The sequence below is a fragment of the Nicotiana attenuata genome, chromosome 12, assembly GCF_001879085.1.
Source record: "Nicotiana attenuata strain UT chromosome 12, NIATTr2, whole genome shotgun sequence".
Taxonomy (NCBI): Eukaryota; Viridiplantae; Streptophyta; class Magnoliopsida; order Solanales; family Solanaceae; genus Nicotiana; species Nicotiana attenuata.
Window position 1 is genome coordinate 11929582 of NC_032000.1, and position 20235 is coordinate 11949816.

The 20235-nt window shown below is 41.1% G+C and overlaps 2 protein-coding genes across 2 annotated transcripts; one reads left to right on the forward strand and one right to left on the reverse strand.

Moving 5' to 3' along the window:
• LOC109235886 (LRR receptor-like serine/threonine-protein kinase FLS2) lies at window positions 15007–16292 on the reverse strand. Its single transcript, XM_019402134.1, has 2 exons — window positions 15968–16292; window positions 15007–15593 (listed from the first exon to the last, which is right to left on the reverse strand). The coding sequence occupies exons 1-2, from the start codon at window positions 16290–16292 to the stop codon at window positions 15007–15009; spliced, it is 912 nt and encodes a 303-aa protein (XP_019257679.1).
• Window positions 17322–18521, forward strand: LOC109235887. The gene is made up of 4 exons (XM_019402135.1): window positions 17322–17363; window positions 17462–17602; window positions 17858–18012; window positions 18103–18521. Exons 1-4 carry the CDS (start codon window positions 17322–17324, stop codon window positions 18377–18379), a joined length of 615 nt encoding a protein of 204 aa, XP_019257680.1. The 3' UTR covers window positions 18380–18521.

Sequence of the window (20235 nt, forward strand, 5' to 3'; positions counted from 1 at the left end):
GCTCGCATTTGCGAGACTGGCTTCGCAAATGCAAAGCCTGCAGATCAGAAATACCAGCTATTTTTTCAAAGTTCAAAATGCACCCGTGGCCTATCCAGAACTCACCCGAGCCCTCGGGGCTCCAAACCAAATATACACACAACCTCAAAAACATCCTACTGACTTATTCGTGTGATCAAATCGCCAAAATAACATTGCAAACATCGGATTAAACCTCAAAATCCATGAATTCTTTCAAACTTCTTAAAACATCAAATTTTCCAATTTAGGTCCGAATCACGTCAAACGACATCCGTTTTTTACCAAATTTCACAGAAACGTCTTAAATCATATATAAGACCTGTACCGGCGCCGGAACCAAAATACGGGCCCGATACCATCAGGTTCTAATCAAATTTCATTTCAAAACCTTATAAACAATTTCAGAAAACAATTTATTTCAAAAATTTATTTCTCGGGCTTGGGACCTCGGAATTCGATTCCGGACATACACCCAAGTCCCATATTTTCCTACGGACCCTCCGGGACCGTCAAATCACGGGTTCGGGTCCGTTTACCCAAAACGTTGACCAAGGTCAAATTAATTCATTTTATAGTCAAAACTTATCATTTTTCACACAGTTTCTCATTTAAGCTTTCCGGCTACGCGCCCGGATTGTGCACGCAAATCGAGGTGACTCTAAATGAGGTTTTCAAGGCCTCGGAGTCATAGAATTTAATTTAAAACAAGTGATGACCGTTTGGGTCATCACATTCTCCACCTCTAAAATAACCGTTCGTCCTCGAACAGACAGAAGAAAGAAGGAAGTACCTGAGTCGGGGAAAAGATGGGGAGAACGGCTCCGCATATCAGACTCGGACTCCCAGGTCGATGCCTTAGGAGGCTGACCTCTCCACTGAACACGAACAGAAGGAAAACTCTTCGATCTCAACTGACGAATCTGCCGGTCAAGAATAGCTATCGGCTCCTCCTCATAAGACAAGTCCTTGTCCAACTGGACAATGCTGAAATCTAACATGTGGGAGGGATCGCCGTGATACCTCCGAAGCATGGACACATGAAACACTGGATGTACGGATAATAAGCTCGGCGGCAACGCAAGTCTATAAGCCACCTCTCCCACTCAATCATGAATCTCAAATGGACCAATAAATCTAGGGCTAAGCTTGCCCTTCTTCCCAAATCTCATCACGCCATTCATAGGCGACACTCGGAGTAATACCCGCTCACCGACCATAAAAGCCACATCCCAAACCTTGCGGTCCGTATAACTCGTTTGCCTGGACTGAGCTGAACGAAGCCTATCCTGAATGATCCTGACCTTGTCCAAGGCCTCCTGAACCAGATCCGTACCCAACAACCGAGCCTCTCCTAGCTCAAACCACCAACCGGAGACCGACACCGCCTACCATATAAAGCCTCATAAGGAGCCATCTGAATGCTCGACTGGTAGCTGTTGTTGTAGGCAAACTCTGTTAAAGGCAAGAACTGATCCCACGAACCTCCAAAGTCAATGACACAAGCTCGGAGCATATCCTCCAAAATCTAAATAGTCCGCTCAGACTGTCCGTCCGTCTGGGGATGAAATGTTGTACTCAACTCAACCCCCGTGCCCAACTCTCGCTGAACTGCTCTCCAGAAACGCGAGGTAAACTGTGTACCCCGGTCTGAAATGATAGATACAGGCACACCATGAAGGCGAACAATATCCCAAATATAGATCTCAACCAACCTCTCAGAAGAATAGGAGGCTGCCACAGGAAGGAAATGTGCTGACTTGGTCAGCCTATCAACAATGACCCACACTGCATCGAACTTCTTCCGAGTCAGCAGAAGTCCAGTAACGAAGTCCATAGTGATCCGCCCCACTTCCACTCGGGAAGCTTAATCCTCTGAAATAAACCACCAGGCCTCTGATGCTCGTACTTAACCTGCTGACTATTCAAACAACGAGCCACATATGCTACGATATCCTTCTTCATTCTACTCCACCAATAATGCCGCCGCAAATCCTGATACATCTTCGCGCACGGATGAATAGAGTACTGGGAGCTATGGGCCTCCTCCAAAATCAACTCTCGGAGCCCATCCACATTAGGCACACATACTCGACCCTGCAATCTCAAAACTCCATCATCACCCATGGTAACCTGCCTGGCATCTCCGCGTTGCACCGTGTCTCTAAGGACACACAAATGGGGATCATCATACTGCCGTTCACGTATATGCTCCAATAATGAAGATCGAGCGACCGTGCAAGCTAACATACGACTGGGCTCAGAAACATCCAGTCTCACAAACTGATTGGCTAAAGCCTAAACATCCAAGGCAAGCGGTCTCTCACCGACCGGAATATAAGCAAGACTGCGCATACTGGCTGACTTCCTACTCAAAGCATCGGCCACCACATTGGCCTTTCCCGGATGATATAAAATGGTGATATCATAATCCTTCAACAACTCCAACCACCTCCTCTGCCTCAAATTCAACTCCTTTTGCTTGAACAAATACTGAAGACTCTTGTGATCTGTGAACACCTCACATGCCACGCCATACAGATAATTCCTCCAAATCTTCAATGCGTGAACTATGGCTGCAACTCCAAATCATGAACCGGATAGTTCTTCTCATGAATCTTCAACTGCCTCGAAGCATAGGCAGTGACTTTGCCATCCTGCATCAACACCGCTCCAAGCCCAACACGGGAGGCATCACAATAAACTGTATAAGGCCCTGAACCTGTGGGCAAAACCAACACTGGTGCCATAGTCAGAGCTGTCTTGAGCTTCTAAAAGCTCGCCTCACACTCATCCGACCACCTGAACTGGGCACCCTTCTGGGTCAACCGGGTCATCGGGGCTGCAATAGACGAAAACCCCTCCACGAACCAACGATAGTAGCCTGCCAATCCCAAGAAACTCCGAAACTCTATAGCTGATGCTGATCTAGGCCAGTTCTTGACTGCCTCAATCCTCGGCAGCGGATACTTATTCTTGATTGTAACCTTCTTCAATTGCCGGTAATCAATACACATTCTCATTGACCCATCCTTCTTCTTAACAAACAACACAGGCGCACCCCAAGGCGAAACACTGGGCCTAATCAAGCCCTTCTCAAGCAAGTCTTACAATTGCTCCTTTAACTCTTTCAACTCAGGCGGGGCCATGCGATACGGCGGAATAGAAATGGGCTAAGTGCCTGGAGCCAAATCAATGCAGAAATCAATATCCCTGTCGGGTGGCATACCCGGCAGGTCTGAAGAAAATACCTCAGGGAACTCACGAACAACGGGCACAGAATCAATAGAGGAAACCTCAGCACTGGAATCACGAACATACGCCAAATAGGCCAAACACCCTTTCTCGACCATAAGCCGAGCCTTCACATAATAAATAACACTACGGGTAGAATGACCAGGAGTCCCTCTCTACTCTAAACGAGGCATACCCGATAAAACTAGGGTCACAGTCTTTGCATGACAGTCCAAGATAGCGTGGTAAGGTGATAACCAGTCTATCCCCAATATAATATCGAAGTCAACCATGTCTAAAAGCAACAAATCTACACAAGTCTCAAGACCCCCAATCACCACAATACAAGAATGATGGACTCGATCGACCACAACAGAATCACCCACCGGTGTGGACACATAAACAGAAACACTCAATGGATCACTAGGCATGACCAGGTACGGTGCAAATAAGATGACACATACGAATACGTAGACCCTGGATCAAACAACACTGAAGTATCTCTATCACAAACCAGAATCGTACCTGTAATAACTACATCTGAAGCCTCAGCCTCGGGCCTAGCCTGAAGAGCATAACATCGGGGCTGGGCCCCACCATCCTAAACTACATCTCAGGGTCGGCTTGCTACTGGCTGGCCTCCACCTCTAGCGGCCTGAGGTCCACCTCTAGGACCTCTACCTCCACCTCTAGCACCTCTACCCCCACCCCTAGCTGGCTGGATGGGCTATGGAACACCTGGTGCCTGTACCATGGCACGAGAACTTTGATGCTGAGAGCCAACTGGTGCGCGAGGGCAACACCTAGCAATTTGCCTCGTGTCACCACAAGTAAAACAAGCCCTCAACTGCTGGGGCTGACGACCCTGGAAACTCTGAAGCGGTGGTGCACTGATAGGTGCTGGTGGTGCACTGAAGGACTGCTGATCGGAATACTGCGTCTATGGACCACGGCTACCTGAAGCACTGTGAGAAACCTGGAGTGCTGACTGAAAAGGCCTAGGAGGATGACCTCTATCATATGAATCTCTACCTCCAGACGACGCACCACTGAGTCTGCTTGACTGACGGGGCCTCTTGTCTACCCTGTGACCACCCCCCTGTGATAATACCCATCTCAACTCTTCGGGCCACATTGGCCGCCTCCTGGAAGGATATCTCACTCCCAGCCTCTCTGGCCATCTAAAGACGAATCGGCCGACTGAGTCCATCAATGAACTCACTCTCTCCCTCTCAGTGGGAAGTATAATAAGAGCATGGCGAGCTAAATCAATAAACCTGGTCTCGTACTAGGTGACAGTCATGGATCCCTGCTGGAGGCGCTCGAACTGCCTCCGATAGGCCTCTCGCTGTGTGATAGGGAGAAACTTCTCCAGAAATAGCTGCGTGAACTGCTCCCAGGTCAAGGCTGGCAATCCTGCTGGTCTATCTAGGCAAAAATCTCTCCACCAAGTCTTGGCAGATCCAGACAAGCGAAATGTAGCAAAATCAACACCATTGGACTCAACAATCCCCATGTTCCGAAGAACCTCGTGATAACTGTCCAGATAATCCTGGGGATCCTCAGTAGATGCACCGCTGAAGGTAGTAGTGAAGAGCTTGGTAAACCTGTCCTATCTCCACAAAGCATCGGCAGACATGGTTGCACCATCGCCGGTCTGAGCTACCATACCCGGCTGAACCGCTCCAACTAGCTGAGCTGCTGGAGTCTGAAACTGGGGAGCTACCTGCTCCGGAGTGCAAGTAGCAGGAGTCTGGGCTCCTCCTCCAGCCTGAGAGATGGCTGGTGCTACAGGAAGTAAACCTGCCCTGGTGACACTCTCCATGAGGCCCACTAGACGGACCAGAGCGTCCTGAAGAACTGGGGTGGCAATAAACCCCTCTGGGACCTGAGCTGGGCCCACCGAAACTGCTGGAGTCGGAACCTCGTCATCAAAGTCAACCTGAGGCTCCGCTGCTGGTGCTGCTGCTCGGGGCTGAGCTCTGCCCCTACCTCGGCCTCTAGCACGACCTCGGCCTCGCCCTCTGCCCCTCATGGGAGCTGCTGTTGGGGGCTCGGGCTGCTAATTGGTAGATGAGGAAGCGCGTGTTCTCGCCATCTGCGAAAGAATAGAGTAGAAATTCGATTAGTATTGAGAAACCAGACCGCACGACAAGAAAGAACAAATGTGAAGTTTTTCCTAACTCGGTAGCCTCTGGGGATAAATACAGACGTCTCCGCACCGATCCCTCAGACTCTACTAAGCTTGTCCGTGAATTTTAAGACCTATGTAACCTAGAGCTCTGATACCAACTTGTCACGACCCGGATTTCCCACCCTCGGGAGTCGTGATGGCGCCTACTCGTAGAAGCTAGACAAGCCACGATCTTAGAAATCATTAACTCTTTTGTTTTTAATTCCTTTTTAACCAATTAAATTAACAATTAAATAACAGCGGAATAGGAAATCTAGCGGAAGTCTTAAATAAACATAAAATCGGATCATCCTGAAGACCAACACATGCCTCTAACCAGAACCTGGTGTCACAACATCTATGGACTGTCTAGGATTTCTACAAATAAGTGTTTGAAAGGAAAGAACATAGTCTGTCTCGAGTACAAATGACAACAGAATATAAAAACTGATAGAAGAGACGCCTGGCCTGCGGACGCCGGCAGGACTACCTCAGAGTCTCGGAATGAAGGATAGCTCCCCATCTACTGCTGATGTCCAAGTGCTGCTCCAGGATCTGCACACAGTGCAGAGTGTAGTATCAGCACAACCGAACCCATGTGCTGGTAAGTGCCTGGCCTAACCCCGGCGAGGTAGTGACGAGGCTAGGACCAGACTCCAGATAAACCTGTGTAGTTGCATATATACAACGGAAGATAGACAGAAGATAAACAAGATAAAACTGGGGAGGGGATCATGCTTCGGGGATAACAGATAATGCGAAATTTCAAGAGAATAATAAGGAAAATCAAGAATTTAACTCTAACACGGATAAGGAGAATAAAGGCGGATTTCATTGTCAGTATACATCTCGTTGCAAGCGTGCAACCCTATCCCATTTCTTATATCTCGTGGTAGGCGTACCACCCGCTCCCATTTCATCAAATCTCGTGGTAGGCATACCACCCGCTCCCATTTCATCATAACTCGTGGTAGGCGTACCACCCGCTCCCATTTCACTATAACTTGTGGTAGGCGTACCACCCGCTCCCATTTCATCAATAACTTGTGGTAGGCGTACCACCCGCTCCTATTTCAATCCAACACAATATCACAGTAAAATCACGGCAAGGGAACAAAAGCAACACAGAAATTTTCCGGCAAGGGAACAACAATATCAAATCAACCATCCCGGCAAGGGAGAACCAGCTATAACCAATCCTAGCTCAACTCCTACTTAGTTCAATTAATATCAATACTCAAGCATAAATAAAGTCCACGAGAATAAACTAAATCTTCACTCAATTTCAAGAATCATCAATTAAGGCATCCGAAATGTCATTTAGGAACACAACAACTATCAATTTAAGACTCACGGTCATGCTCGACACCAACGCATAGATACTCGTCACCATGCCTATACGTCGTACTCAACAAGAAACAAATAGCAAATATGACTCAACTCCTAATCCCTCAAGCTAAGGTTAGACCGGACACTTACCTCGATGCCTCGAACACAACTCAAGTCTCAATTATGGCTTTACCCCTTGATTCCACCACCAATCCTCTCGAATCTAGTCACAAGTTACTTAATTACATCAATAAACGCTAAATGAATCAATTTGAATGAATAAAAACAAATTTCCCAAAGTTTTCCCCAAAAAGTCAAAAATCGCCCCCGGGCCCAGATGGTCAAAACCGGAGGTTCGAACCAAAAGCCGATTATCCATTCCCCCACGAACTCAAATATATAATTTGTTTTGAAATCGGACCTCAAATCGAGGTCCAAATCCCCAATTTTTGAAAAACCTAGGTTCTACCCAAAACACCCAATTTCCCCCATGAAAATCTTTGATTTTTGTTGAAATCATGTTAAAAGATGTTAATGATTGAAGGAAATGAGTAAAAACTAACTTACAATCGATTTGGAAGAAGACTTGTTCTTGGAAAATCGCCCAAAGGAGTTTGTGTTTGAAAAAGATGTGAAAAATGACTTAAAATCGGCTAAGTATAGAAAAATGCAGGTCTCAATTATGTGAAATGCAAACAGGGGTTTCGCAATTGCGAACCCCGACCTCTGCAGATGTGGGAAATGCGAAACAGGGTTTGCATTTGCGAACCCTTTGAAAATCCCGGACTTTCGCAATTGCGATCAGGACGTCGCATTTGTGACTGGCCCTCCTTCGCATTTGCGGACCAATGGGTCGCATTTGCGATCAGGCCTGCACAGTCCACTTCTCGCATTTGCGATGCATGGCTCGCATTTGCGAGACTGGCTTTGCAAATGCGAAGCCTGCAGATCAGAAATACCAGCTATTTTTTCAAAGTTCAAAATACACCCGTGGCCTATCCAAAACTCACCCGAGCCCTCGGGGCTCCAAACCAAATATACACACAACCTCAAAAATATCCTACGGACTTATTCGTGCGACCAAATCGCCAAAATAACATCGTACACATCAGATTAAACCTCAAAATCCATGAATTCTTTCAAACTTCTTAAAACATCAAATTTTCCAATTTAGGTCGGAATCACGTCAACGACATCCGTTTTTCACCAAATTTCACAGAAACGTCTTAAATCATATATAAGACCTGTACCGGGCGCCGGAACTAAAATACGGGCCCGATACCATCAGGTTCTAATCAAATTTCATTTCAAAACCTTATAAATAATTTCAGAAAATAATTTATTTCAAAAATTCATTTCTCGGGCTTGGGACCTCGGAAATCGAATTCGGACATACACCCAAGTCCCATATTTTCCTACGGACCCTCTAGGACCGTCAAATCATGGGTCCGGGTCCGTTTACCCAAAACGTTGACCAAGGTCAAATTAATTCATTTTTTAGTCAAAACTTCTCATTTTTCACACAGTTTCTCATTTAAGCTTTCCGGCTACGCGCTCGGACTGCGCACGCAAATCGAGGTGACTCTAAATGAGGTTTTCAAGTCCTCGAAGTCATAGAATTTAATTTAAGACAAGTGATGACCGTTTGGGTCATCACAGTTTTGATGAATTAAGAAAATATAATTTCTATTATTACCTCACCGTTGAGTAATGTTTATTTTTATATTTTGGTTTGGGGAATGATAAATGTTTCCTAGTTTTATCCACCTTCTTTTGACACTTCTTGCAGCTGACATACGACCACCATCTTTGAAGTTCTGAATTTTCAATCTAACAGCCTTCCTATTTAATATATCAATACAACTTGTGATATTGAAAATGAGGATATCATATGTGAGCAAAAGGGATTTATATAAATTAGGAATATTACGGTTGTCATTAATCAAAAACTAAAGTGCCTACAAAGATCTGAATATATGTAGATTAATTTGTGGGAAAACAATTATTTACATACAACTTTCTTACTAAAAAGATTGAAGAGTAAGTTAAACAAAGCAAATTATAAGCTATTTAGAGTGAAGAAGCAAAACAATTAAAATATAAAGTCAAAATAATTACAATTATGCTCATATTTACATGCGAAAAAAGTGGCACCGTCTTTTTTATTCTCATTGCCAAGTGGTGCCGAAAATGCCTAGAAATTAAAAAATATACCAAGTGCAAAGCGAAAATCCAGATTTACAATGAGAAACATATTTGAGGATACATATCTTTGGTGCAGAAATGCTTCAATCGAGCTTTTGCTACTGATTATTCCATGAATATGCACGTAGAAATTAAAAAATATTCTAAGAGCAGACCAAAAATTTAGGTTTGCAAATTAAAATAACAAAGAAGCAAAACGTGATACATGTTATAGTATATCATTGAGAAACATAGCTGAGGATCCATATGTTTGATGCACAATGCTTCAATTGAATTTTTTGCTACCGACTATCCCATGAATATGCACATAGAAATTAAAAAAATATACGAAGAGCAAATCCAGATTTGCAAATTATAAAATAGAGAAGCAAAATATTATACATGTTGTAGTATATCACTAAGAAACATATTTGAGGATACATATGTTTGGTGCGCAAATGCTTAAAATCGGGTTATTTGCTATTGATTATCCCATGAATACGCACACATGCAGATTAAAAAATAGAGTTAGCAAAACGAATTATAAGACGATAACATATTTTTAATACCTTTTCATCTTGTAGAACCAATCAATCGAGAAAGTAGCGTTTGAATTGTAACGATCTGGTACTTTCCATACACGAACAACTCGAGCTTTCAACTTCCATTGCATCTTTGGAATTGTTATATCCTTGATTAAATCAACGTGAGTAGCCATATTCTGCAAAAACCTAATTTTCTTGAATTTTTGATAGTAGTAGAAGATTTGAATATAAGAACAAAGTACCATTGAAGTTGTTTTTTAGGGATAAATTTGAATCTTTAACCATACTAAACAGTACAATTTGCAATAAAAGATAAAATACAAACCAGTTTGTCCTTCACATGAGTGAGGAGTTGTGTGATGCGCACTTGTATCAAAAAGCTGACATAAGGAGCGGTCTCACTGAACTACAAAAAGTTATTAGCTTACAAAGGAACTGGCTGAATATCACCAGTTAGGATGAGGACGAAACAAAGTAAGTGGCAATAACCTTTTCTCTTTATTTCCAGTAATGACATACATATGTTTCCAACAATAACAAAAGCCGAGGTCAAAAGCCAATGCAACTATTGGCTTCTTCCCAGTTATATTTTCACCGGTTGCTTAATTATTTCCATCATATGATATATATGTCCCAAGAAAAATAAAATCTGAAGTTAAAAGCCAATGCAAACTATTGGCATCTTTACATTTATACTTTTATAACAAAACAGGTCTTTTACTTCTTAGTGGAGCAAATTACCAAAAATAGCAAAAGAATGAGGCCGATCCGTTGGTAATCCATCAAACTCTCCACTTTATAGAAAGAGAATCTCACCCGAGAAATCGAATGAACAAAAATGATCGTTCCGATCCTAAAGCTTCAACCTTTGGACCATGAAGAGCAGGGAACGAAGGTCTTTGCCCCAGCCAACACCACGAGTGGAATCAAGGTACTGATGGACAAGGTGTCGACATTTCTGAAGGTGGTTCACACCCTCTATACGGCTTTTCACAGAGGATTTTCGCATTTTCAATGTCGATCCATTTCTCCCTTACAAAATGCTCCGAGTACCATAGAAGTTGAACGCAGTTTGGAACAGTTCCAAATGGTTTCAGCCGTGGTTTTGGCTTCAATCGTGGGTATGTTATGGTTGAGGGACTGCCCACTATCAATGTGGGTTTGCAGAGGAAATTTAGGGAAAGCAGTTTTCTTTTTTAAGTAAACACGTTTGTTTAAAATCAGTTAGTTTCTTAATATAATGAAATATGAAATATGAATTAAATAAAGTACTTTTCTTTTTAAAAAAAAAAACTCTTACGGTCTTCATAGTTTAAAAGTAGATGATCAAATAATTTTTTTAAATGTATGTTTTAAACTTAGTTAACATTAAAAAAAATAAAGCTGAAATTTTGAATCAAATAAAGCTGTGTTAAAAAAAAGTCGGCTCTTCATGGTTCAAAGTTAAAGAGTAAAAAAAGTATGTTTTAAAATCAGTTGATTTTTTATAAATAAAGAAATATTTAACTTTTTAAAAATAAAGAAATCTGAAATTGGGAAGGATTTGTTTTAAAATAATTTTATAGCTCCTATTTTTTTGGAGGATTGTCCTAAAATGCCAAGTGGCATATTCTGATGGTGCCACTTGGCGAAATGAGAATGTTTTTTCTTCTGCTTTTAATTATAGATAGATAGATAGATTATTTATGTTTACTAAAGTAGTAAAATTCTAAAGACAAAGACAATAATTCTATGACAATGACAACACTCCTAAACCTTAAAGGAGTCCGACTCTAAGTACACGCTAGTTTCCTACTTTGACTTTGCTAGTAATTTCTTTTTACATATATGGTTTAAATAAGGAAAACATTTCTTGTTAAATGCAAAGGGGTTTAGGTTTTTGGATTTTATAACAGCGGGATATCTCGGTCAATACAACCAAAAGGTTTAAAAGGAGCTACTGTAATTGCTCGGTGCTTTTGCCCTAACTAGGGTTTTTACGAAGATGCCTGTTGATAAACTAAGAAGTGCTACTGTGACTCTTAAGATCTGAAAGATTCGAAAGACGAAGCGAGAAACTACGAAGCTCCTGGTTGGGTCTTGTTTTATCAATTTTTGAATTGATAATGAAGAGTCTTGTGTTCGCTTACATGCTTTGTCTGCAATGCTGAATTTTGCTAGCAGATTCTGATTTATTTCTGATATATAAATCCATTAGTTTATGCTGATTTAATAATGAATTGTTGGTTTACAGAAGACATCATGGGTGAAGGATGTTTGGTCGGATGATATCAATCGGCAGCTGGCAGGGACGTCACGGGTCCGGAAATTGGTTGATACGAGTATGACTAATCATGGTCCAGGCTCACGACTCTCGAACTTGGTTGATATCACAAGGAGTCTTCATGCTGGAGAAGTTAGGTCTAATGTAACAAACTAGAAATAACCAATTCGCACACAAGTAAACTCACTTGTAGTATTGCCCTTACTAAACAGAATTACAAGGAGAAGAACTAATAAGAAGACAGAGGTGAGAAACAGAGTCCAATATAGAAGGGGATGAGGGAATCAGTGATACAGAGCAGAAATGAGAGAGAACATATTCAACATCACAATACGCGTAATCCCCCAAATCACATACCACTAATCCTTTTAATAGAACCGCTCTTACACACCTATTTAGGTGATTTCGGGATTGGGAGCGTATTCGGAATGTATTTTGGAAGTCCGTAGCTCATTTAGGCTTGAAATACCGAAGTTTGAATTTTTGAAGTTTCCGGTCCGATAGTGAATTTTTGATCCGAGGGCCGGAATGGAATTCCGGAAGTTGTAGTAGCTCCATCATGTCGTTTGGGATGTGTGTGCAAAGTTTCAGGTCATTCGGACGTGTTTTGGTTAGGTTTTTGATCGAAAGCGTATTTGGAAGAAATTTGAAGTTCTTAGGCTTGAATCATTGATTAAATCGGGTTTTGGGTGTTGTTTTAGGTGTTTTAAGGATTGGTACAAGCTTGAATAAGGTATTAGGTGGTATTGGTGATTTTGGTTGAGGTCCCGGGGGCCTCGGGATGGTTTCGGATGAGCGACGGAAGAATTTTGGAAGTTGAGAGGTAGCAGTTCTGCTGCTTCTGGTATCTTTTCGCTTCTGAGGCTTGGGAACCGCAGGAGCGGAGCCGCAGAAGCGGCCTTGGTCACCGCAGAAGCGAGTAGGGGCATCCTCCTCAGGAACCGCAGAAGCGGCAGGATTTTCGCAGAAACGGGCCCGCTTCTGCGAGATGGGAACCGCAGAAGCGGAAGATCGGATTTTTAAAGAGACCGCAGAAGCGGCTTGGATTCCGCATAAGCGGGACCGCAGAAGCGGTCCCTTGGCCGCAGAAGCGGTAATCCCTGTTCAGAAATAAGAAATTCGAGGGTTGAGTTCAAAAGATAGAAAAATCAATTGAGAGCTCGGGAGATGGCGATTCTTGGAGGGTTTTGAAGAGAAGATCATTGGGTAACATTTTCTTAATCCTATTTAGTTGTATTGCATCAATATCTAGTTAAATCCATCATTAGAATTCGAATTTAGGATAAAAAATTGGATAGTTTGCAGAGAACTTCTTAGACCTAACTTTTGGATTTTGAGTGGGCATTTAACCTCCGATTTGGGAGATTTTTATATGGTTAGACTCGTGAGAGTACGAGGGTTCTGAAAATGTAAAAATTATTCGATTCCGAGACATTGGCCTGAGGGGCGTTTTGGTCATTTTACCTATTTTCGCGCCTTAGCTTTAAATTTAATAGTGGAATCTGTTGTTTGCAATATTACTTACGACATGTAATTGAATCGAATAGATTTGGGTCATTTGGAGTCGGATACTCGTGGCAAAAGTGTGATTTCGAGTTGATTTTGGTGCCGATTCGAGGTAAGTGGCTTGTCTATTGTGTGGGGGACTTTTCCCCTTAGGATTGTTACTTGATATTTGAGTGCCTTGTACGTGAGGTGACGGCCGCGTACTTGAGCCGATTGATGGAAAATCCGGTTTTACTTAAGTTATTGAGATTTGGTTTCTTTCTTACTTGCCTTATTCTACTTGAAATTATAACTTGTGCTAGATTAGGAAAAACATGTTTAGTTGACTTGATTGCCTAATTGCTTGAGTCGTTTTGACTGTTCTACGTGAAGCATGCTAGGCTAGTTCTACCTGTGTTGTATTTCGTACTTCATTCCTTGGTATATTTCTGGCTGTGGTTGCGCATTTACATTGGGACTACGGATGTGGGATTCTGGTAGCTTCCCCCTTCCCCCTGTTTGTTTATTTTGGGACTACGGGTTCGATTCCCGGTAGATCCCCCTGCACTTTTACTTTGGGACTACGGGTTCGATTCCCGGTAGATCCCCCTGCACTTTTACTTTGGGACTGCGGGTTAGATTCCCGATAGATCCCCCCTGCATATTGATGGTTGGACTACGGGACGGTATCCCGGGAGATCCTTCGGTTTGGCACATGAGTTGGACTACGGGACGGTATCCCGGGAGATCCACTGGACAATTGAGAAAAGGGCTGCAGGACGGTATCCTGGGAGACCCTCATTGTTATTCTTGGTATTGAGCTGTAGTCCTTCTGTGTTCATTTCGTTCCTTGTGTAGTTGCTATTATTTCGTTAGCCTGTCTTATCTCACTGTTGTACTCATTATTTCTGTCAGATTTTCATACTGTTAATTAATATTATATTTTACCTCAGTAAGGCCCTGACCTTCCTCGTCACTACCCAACCGAGGTTAGGCTTGGCACTTACTGAGTACCGCTGTGGTGTACTCATGCCCTTCCTGCGCATGTTTTTCATGTGCAGATCCAGGTACCTCTTCTCAGGCGCACTATCCTTGAGGCGAGGAGACACACGGAGAGTTCGAGGTATATCTGCAGCGTCCGTAGACCGAAGAGTCTTCTTCCTTATTCTAGTTGTAGAGCTGTTATCCTATCATACTTTTGATGTAGATATTCTGGAGATTAGAGTACTTATGGTAATTCTATTAGCCTGTGTTTTCCGTGAGTTTCCGGGTTTTGGGATTGAGTTGTAGACTTCCGCATATCTTTAGAGTTGTATAGGCCGGGCGGCCTTATATTCAGTTGTTATTTTTCATATGTTCAGTCTTAATTGATTATTCCTCAAGTTAAATAGTTATTTCCGCACTGTTAGGCTTACCTAGTTGTAGGAACTAGGTGTCATCACGACATGTTCATGGAGGGTGAACGGGGGTCGTGACAATATGATAACATGGGAGGCAACTTTGAAAACCAACTAGGCGTTGTGTCCGAGATACTATTAAGAGAGATATCCAGAATTGAGTAGCTATTTTGAGTTTCAAGCCATTTTGGAAAAAGAGGCCCAAGATTACAAGATGAAAGGCCAATAACTTGTAGTTGAAAACATGGAACCCAAACAAGGCTAACATTCCAAGTCAAGGGGTTGGAAGTCAAATTTAAACTTTTCAGGTTGCAAAGGTTAGAAAGATGGGCTTCAGAGATTGTACCTTCTAACAAATTATAAGGAGTATCAAAACTTTCAAGGTCGAAAAGCTTCCCCATTAAAATGATTACCCCCGAGACGCAACTCTTTCAGAGACGGAAATAATGCCAAGTCTGGTAATGGCCCTGTCATTTGGCTATTAGACAAATCAAGATATTCAAGACTGGAAATTTGTCTAAAGCTTTCATGGAAAATGCCATTCAGCAAATTGTTTCGTAGCCTCAATTCCCTCAAGGATGAAAATATAGTAAGATTAATCAATGAACCAGTGAGTGCATTGTCCTCAAAAGACAAAAATTCAAGTGATCTATTACTCCCTGACAAGATATTAAGCAACTCAGAAAATGGTTGACTTAAGTTATTGGATCTTGCATCAAGAGAGCATAAGTGACTTAAATTCTCAACAGACTTTGGTATCCCACCTTGAATACCACTTCCATATAGCCTAAGATGTTCCAAAGATTTCAAGTACCCAAAGGCACTAACAATTTGACCTAAATTATTGCCCGAAAGATCTAGGCTAGTAAGACTAGTGAAGTTAAATAACCAACTATATATTGCAGGAGATGAATATCCATTATAGGAGATGTCAAGGACGGAAAGACGAGAGGAGGAAATATTTGCTGATACAAATGATGAAGGAATGATTATGACAGGAAGATAAATGCAATTCCCTCAAATTAGGGAGCTTGATCACCTGCTGTAACCAATTTGTAGCTTGCACATTGGATGCACTCAAATCTAAGAACTCCAAATACATTAGATGAGGAAGCCACTCAAGGTTCTTGCATGTTAAAGAATTGCCACCAAGATCAAGAGCCCTTAAGTAGGTAAGATTTTGGAACTAAGGGGGAATTAGACCAGTGAAACGATTGTAACTATATGAGAGATTTAAGTACTCTAGTCTTTTGAAGTATCCAATAAATCTTGGTATTTGGCCACCAAAGTCATTGAAACTAAGGTTCATGCAACTTAACCAATGAAGAACTGATGTTACCTCTCAATGTGAGATCCTTAGTATCATCAGGATTGGATTCAATACTCCCACGAAGATTGAGGACGAGTATATGGCCAGTTGTGTTACTGCATTTCACACCCCTCCAAGAACAACATTCCTCATTATCTTCATCATTTTTCCATGAAGAAAGCAAATTATTTTCGTCTATGAGACCTCGTTTGAACTCAAGAAGAGCTTCCCTCTCCTTCTTTATGCACAAAACTTTTGCACTTGGTGTTGATCCAAAAGCTAAGGTTTGATGCAGGATAGTTGATAGACAAATCAGAAGCAAATAAATTGGTTTGTAGTGTTCTTTGGTATCCATTTTTTTTTTTTTGCTTGTTTGTGAAAGAGCATATGCAAGTAGCAAATGAGGTCATGAATGTGAGGAAAAAGGAGTGTCCACTCCTTTATATATACATTTTGAAACAAAGTCAACTCTACCCTCAATTGTGAAATGAATTTATTAAGCAATTTTCAATAAATGTATTCAAGACTTGAGGACTAGCTGTAGTCAAGTAGAATAAAAAGAAATCAACTGTCTAAGAAATATGCTTTAAGAGCTGGAAAAAAAACTAAGTAACCAATCATGCTATAGTGGAGTATTATTTTTGGATTTCAAGAAATTTCCAAGTCTTCCTTAGTTTTTTTTCTAAAGTCAAAAATACAGATAGATAGAAGAGTACCCTTGTGGCTGTGGAGTAAACTCCAAGGTCAAAGATGTTGAAATTGTATACACAGATATAGATACCTTCCTTTTTTCTTTAATTATTGATCTTTTTTTTTCTTTTTTTTACCCATCTAAAAGCAGGAAGAGAGTCCACTAGTTATAAAACTCTTAAAGATAAAAGATTCGATTTTCACTGGACCTCTTAATTTCATAATTTTCTGTAATCCGAAAAAAACTTGTCACACCAATTCAGAAACGAGTTGATAAAATGCAAGTGTGATTACAGTATTAAAACACTAATAAGGCTAATGACTGTACTTTCTCAATAGGCTTACAGTACAATAACCCTTTTTCATGTTATTGTACTAGTAGTCAGCAACCTATGTAAATCTACCGTTATCGACAGTAGTTGTCTTAGTGTTGACTTTTCTGTGCAAAAAAACATATGATCAAAATGGCTACCGAATCTTGTGCTTAGGATCGACACACCCCTACCGCTTCTCCCACCTTTCCAGCTTCATGAAACTTACTCCCATCTACCTATGCCCTTCATATGGAAAGAAATCCTAGTACCTCACAGTGGAGACACTCATGTTACATCTACCACCCCCAAGCTTCTAATGCCTAATTTCTAATAGTCTCTGTATTCATTAAAGCTGCCCACCAAACAAGATTTTAAATAAAATGAATAGGTGTAACCTGCTATGTGCCAAAATTGTTGGATGGGTGCATTATGCAAAGACCGCTGGAATATTTTTCTTCCTTTTTTTATTGTTAAAATGTAACTGTGTCAGGCATGCATATTGCTTTGTTTTTTACTAAAGATAACTAACTTCACCACCCAGTTCAATCCTGCCGACCTTGGTTGCCTGGTGACGTTGCTTGATAACCACAACGAGGACGCAGACGTGGTCACCGACATTTGCAGCATTATGTATGGCATTGTCACGTGTGGGAATATAGAGGTATGTCTTCAATATTTAGAAGGACAACTAAAATATTCAGCTTCTGGGTACATTATCCTCATGCCTTCTAAGATCTTAACAGATTTTGCTCTTGGGGTAGTTGAATAGGTGAATATGAGATTGAAATAGTTGGTTGTATATTTGGAATAGAAATGGCCCCCAAATTTTCTCTTTTCTTTTTCTTTTTCTTTTAGTGAGACTTCTCATTGGATGAAACCATAGCCATTTATCTGAATAGTTTGTAATTGTGAGCAGGCTGTGATTGCGGCTGGATTTATGAAAAAAATGATCAATTTGATTCAAACTCTGAAGGTTGGTAAGTCAGACCCTGATCGAGTAGAAGAAATCACTGATGCTGCTGTCGCAACAATTAATATTGCTATTGCCAGTGGGAATGATGCTCATATCAAGTATGTAACCTCTTTTTCGGGGTGATGATCTCTCTGACGTCGCTGATATTTTTACTAAATTTCTCTGTATCCTTGTACTTTTGGCTTTAGGTGCTTGGTGGATATCTCCTGCATAGAGGTTCTGTGTGATTTTATTGCTTCATGCCATAGTGAAACATTTATGAGGGACAGTCTTGAAACATTAGAGAAAATCTTGGAGTTTGGGGCTCCGTGTATTGACTATGCTCGCCGGATTGAAAAGAAGATTAAAAGCATTCACTCTAGCAGTTGGCCTAGGCAAGTACCGTTCTATTTTGATGAGTTTTTGCGGAAATTGGACATGTATCTGGGAAGGAGTAAGCGGATAGATCTCAAGGACTTGTTTTGAGTCTTATTTACATTCTGTTATCCAAGTAAATTTAAGTACCCTGTAGAATTATAGATTTAAAGTACCTCAAGTAAATTTAAGTACCCTGTAGAATTATTGATTTAAAGTACACTAATATTCTACGCACAATTCAGTGTGTAATTCAGTTAACTATCTAAGTTTGTTGTTGAGAATATGACAAATTCAGTTCAAGAATCTAATATATTTGCAGCATTGCATTGCAATGCATCATTAATGTCCCCACACCACTCACTATTGCTCCAGCAAAAATGGTACATAGTGAAAAGAGTGATTTATGCGAGGTGTTTGAATTCTTTGCAGACTTCTAGACTAAACATTCGGATCTAGGCTAAAAAAAATGCTTCTGTTTTTTCTTTTTTGATAGACTACTAAATAAGTCTACAGGCAGTGTTTGCTGTAACTCTAATTTCAACAATCATGTAAGAGTCAAGAATGATTCGCCTCAAAAAGTCAGGTATCTGAGCGTAATCTATCCCAGTGTTAGCTCCATATGAGGAGCCATCCGATTGCATCTTCAGTTTACTATAGGAGATAATTAGCAACAGCATATCCTCTCAGCAAGATTTGAAGAAATTTAGATAAGCAAAAATTTCAGTCTATGGTACATTAATGTGAAGTATATAATAATTTATTCACTTTAATAATTTGACTAACAAAATGAATTCATCTAAGAGGAGAAGCAAAATGCAGTCAGGAAATAAGTGATTCTTCTTTACCTGAACAAGACACTTAGGATGCAGAGCAACCTTTGTGATGCATTCATCCACCTTGAACCAATCAACTGCGATAAGCTTGAGCAGGGGATCTCCACCAGTGACCTTGAAAAAATTGCGATTACAATGATTCAATCGAGCTTAATTTTTTTAAATAGAAATTATTTGTGCCAAATAAAAGTTCAACACCAGTTATCAATTATGCAAGCAAATACTACCATGACTTAAACTACGAGGTAAGCAAGGAGTTAAAAGATGGCTCTGCCTTGGCTATGAACAATAAATAAAAAAACTAATTGTTCAAAGGTGCAATGCTTTATAAGGCAATAATACCCTTGGCGTTTTTGCTTTTCTTTATCCTGAACACGGCTAAGTAGGTGACTCTTGTGATTAATTAGAAAGCTGGAAAAAAATTCTGAAACTTGTACATCTCCAGCATTTTTTTTTTTTGGTAATTATATTATATTTTATTTCATCTTAAAATCAGTTACATCCATCTCACATCTGGAGATCAGCAGTTTGGACATAAAGTCCCAAACTTACTGCATATCATCTCTATTAAGCCTTGTCTACATAGCTCTATTTCCTAAGGATAAAAGTTCAAATCTTTCATATATCTATCCAATCTACTAACTCTGTGAGCTCTAACATGAATTTCTCCTATCAGTTGCTTGACCACTTGATCTGCAGATCTGCTGCTTTCCTTGAAAATTCTTGCTTCCTTTCCTGCCATAAGTGATAGACTCCACCAGCTAGTGTCATCCTATATACCTCCTGTTGGGCAGTCTTCCCAGTAGCATTTTCTATGGCCCATTGCACTTCATGCTGCCAGTTCCACGCTTCTCTTCTTATACTTTGCCAAGCGTAGGAGTTTTGACCACACCCGTTTAGCATATATACACTCAAACAGTAAATGGTCGATATCTTCATTCTCCTGTTTACATAGCACACATTCCATATCATCTAAATTAGCCCAGCATGCAATCCTTTCCTTAGTTTGTAGTCTTCTGTGAAGAGCCAAGAATAAGATGAATGTCCGTTTAGGCTGCCCATTACTATTGCAGACCAATCTTCTCCAAGGCACTTTCTGAAATTCCCCATGACAGGCTCCATATATGTCCT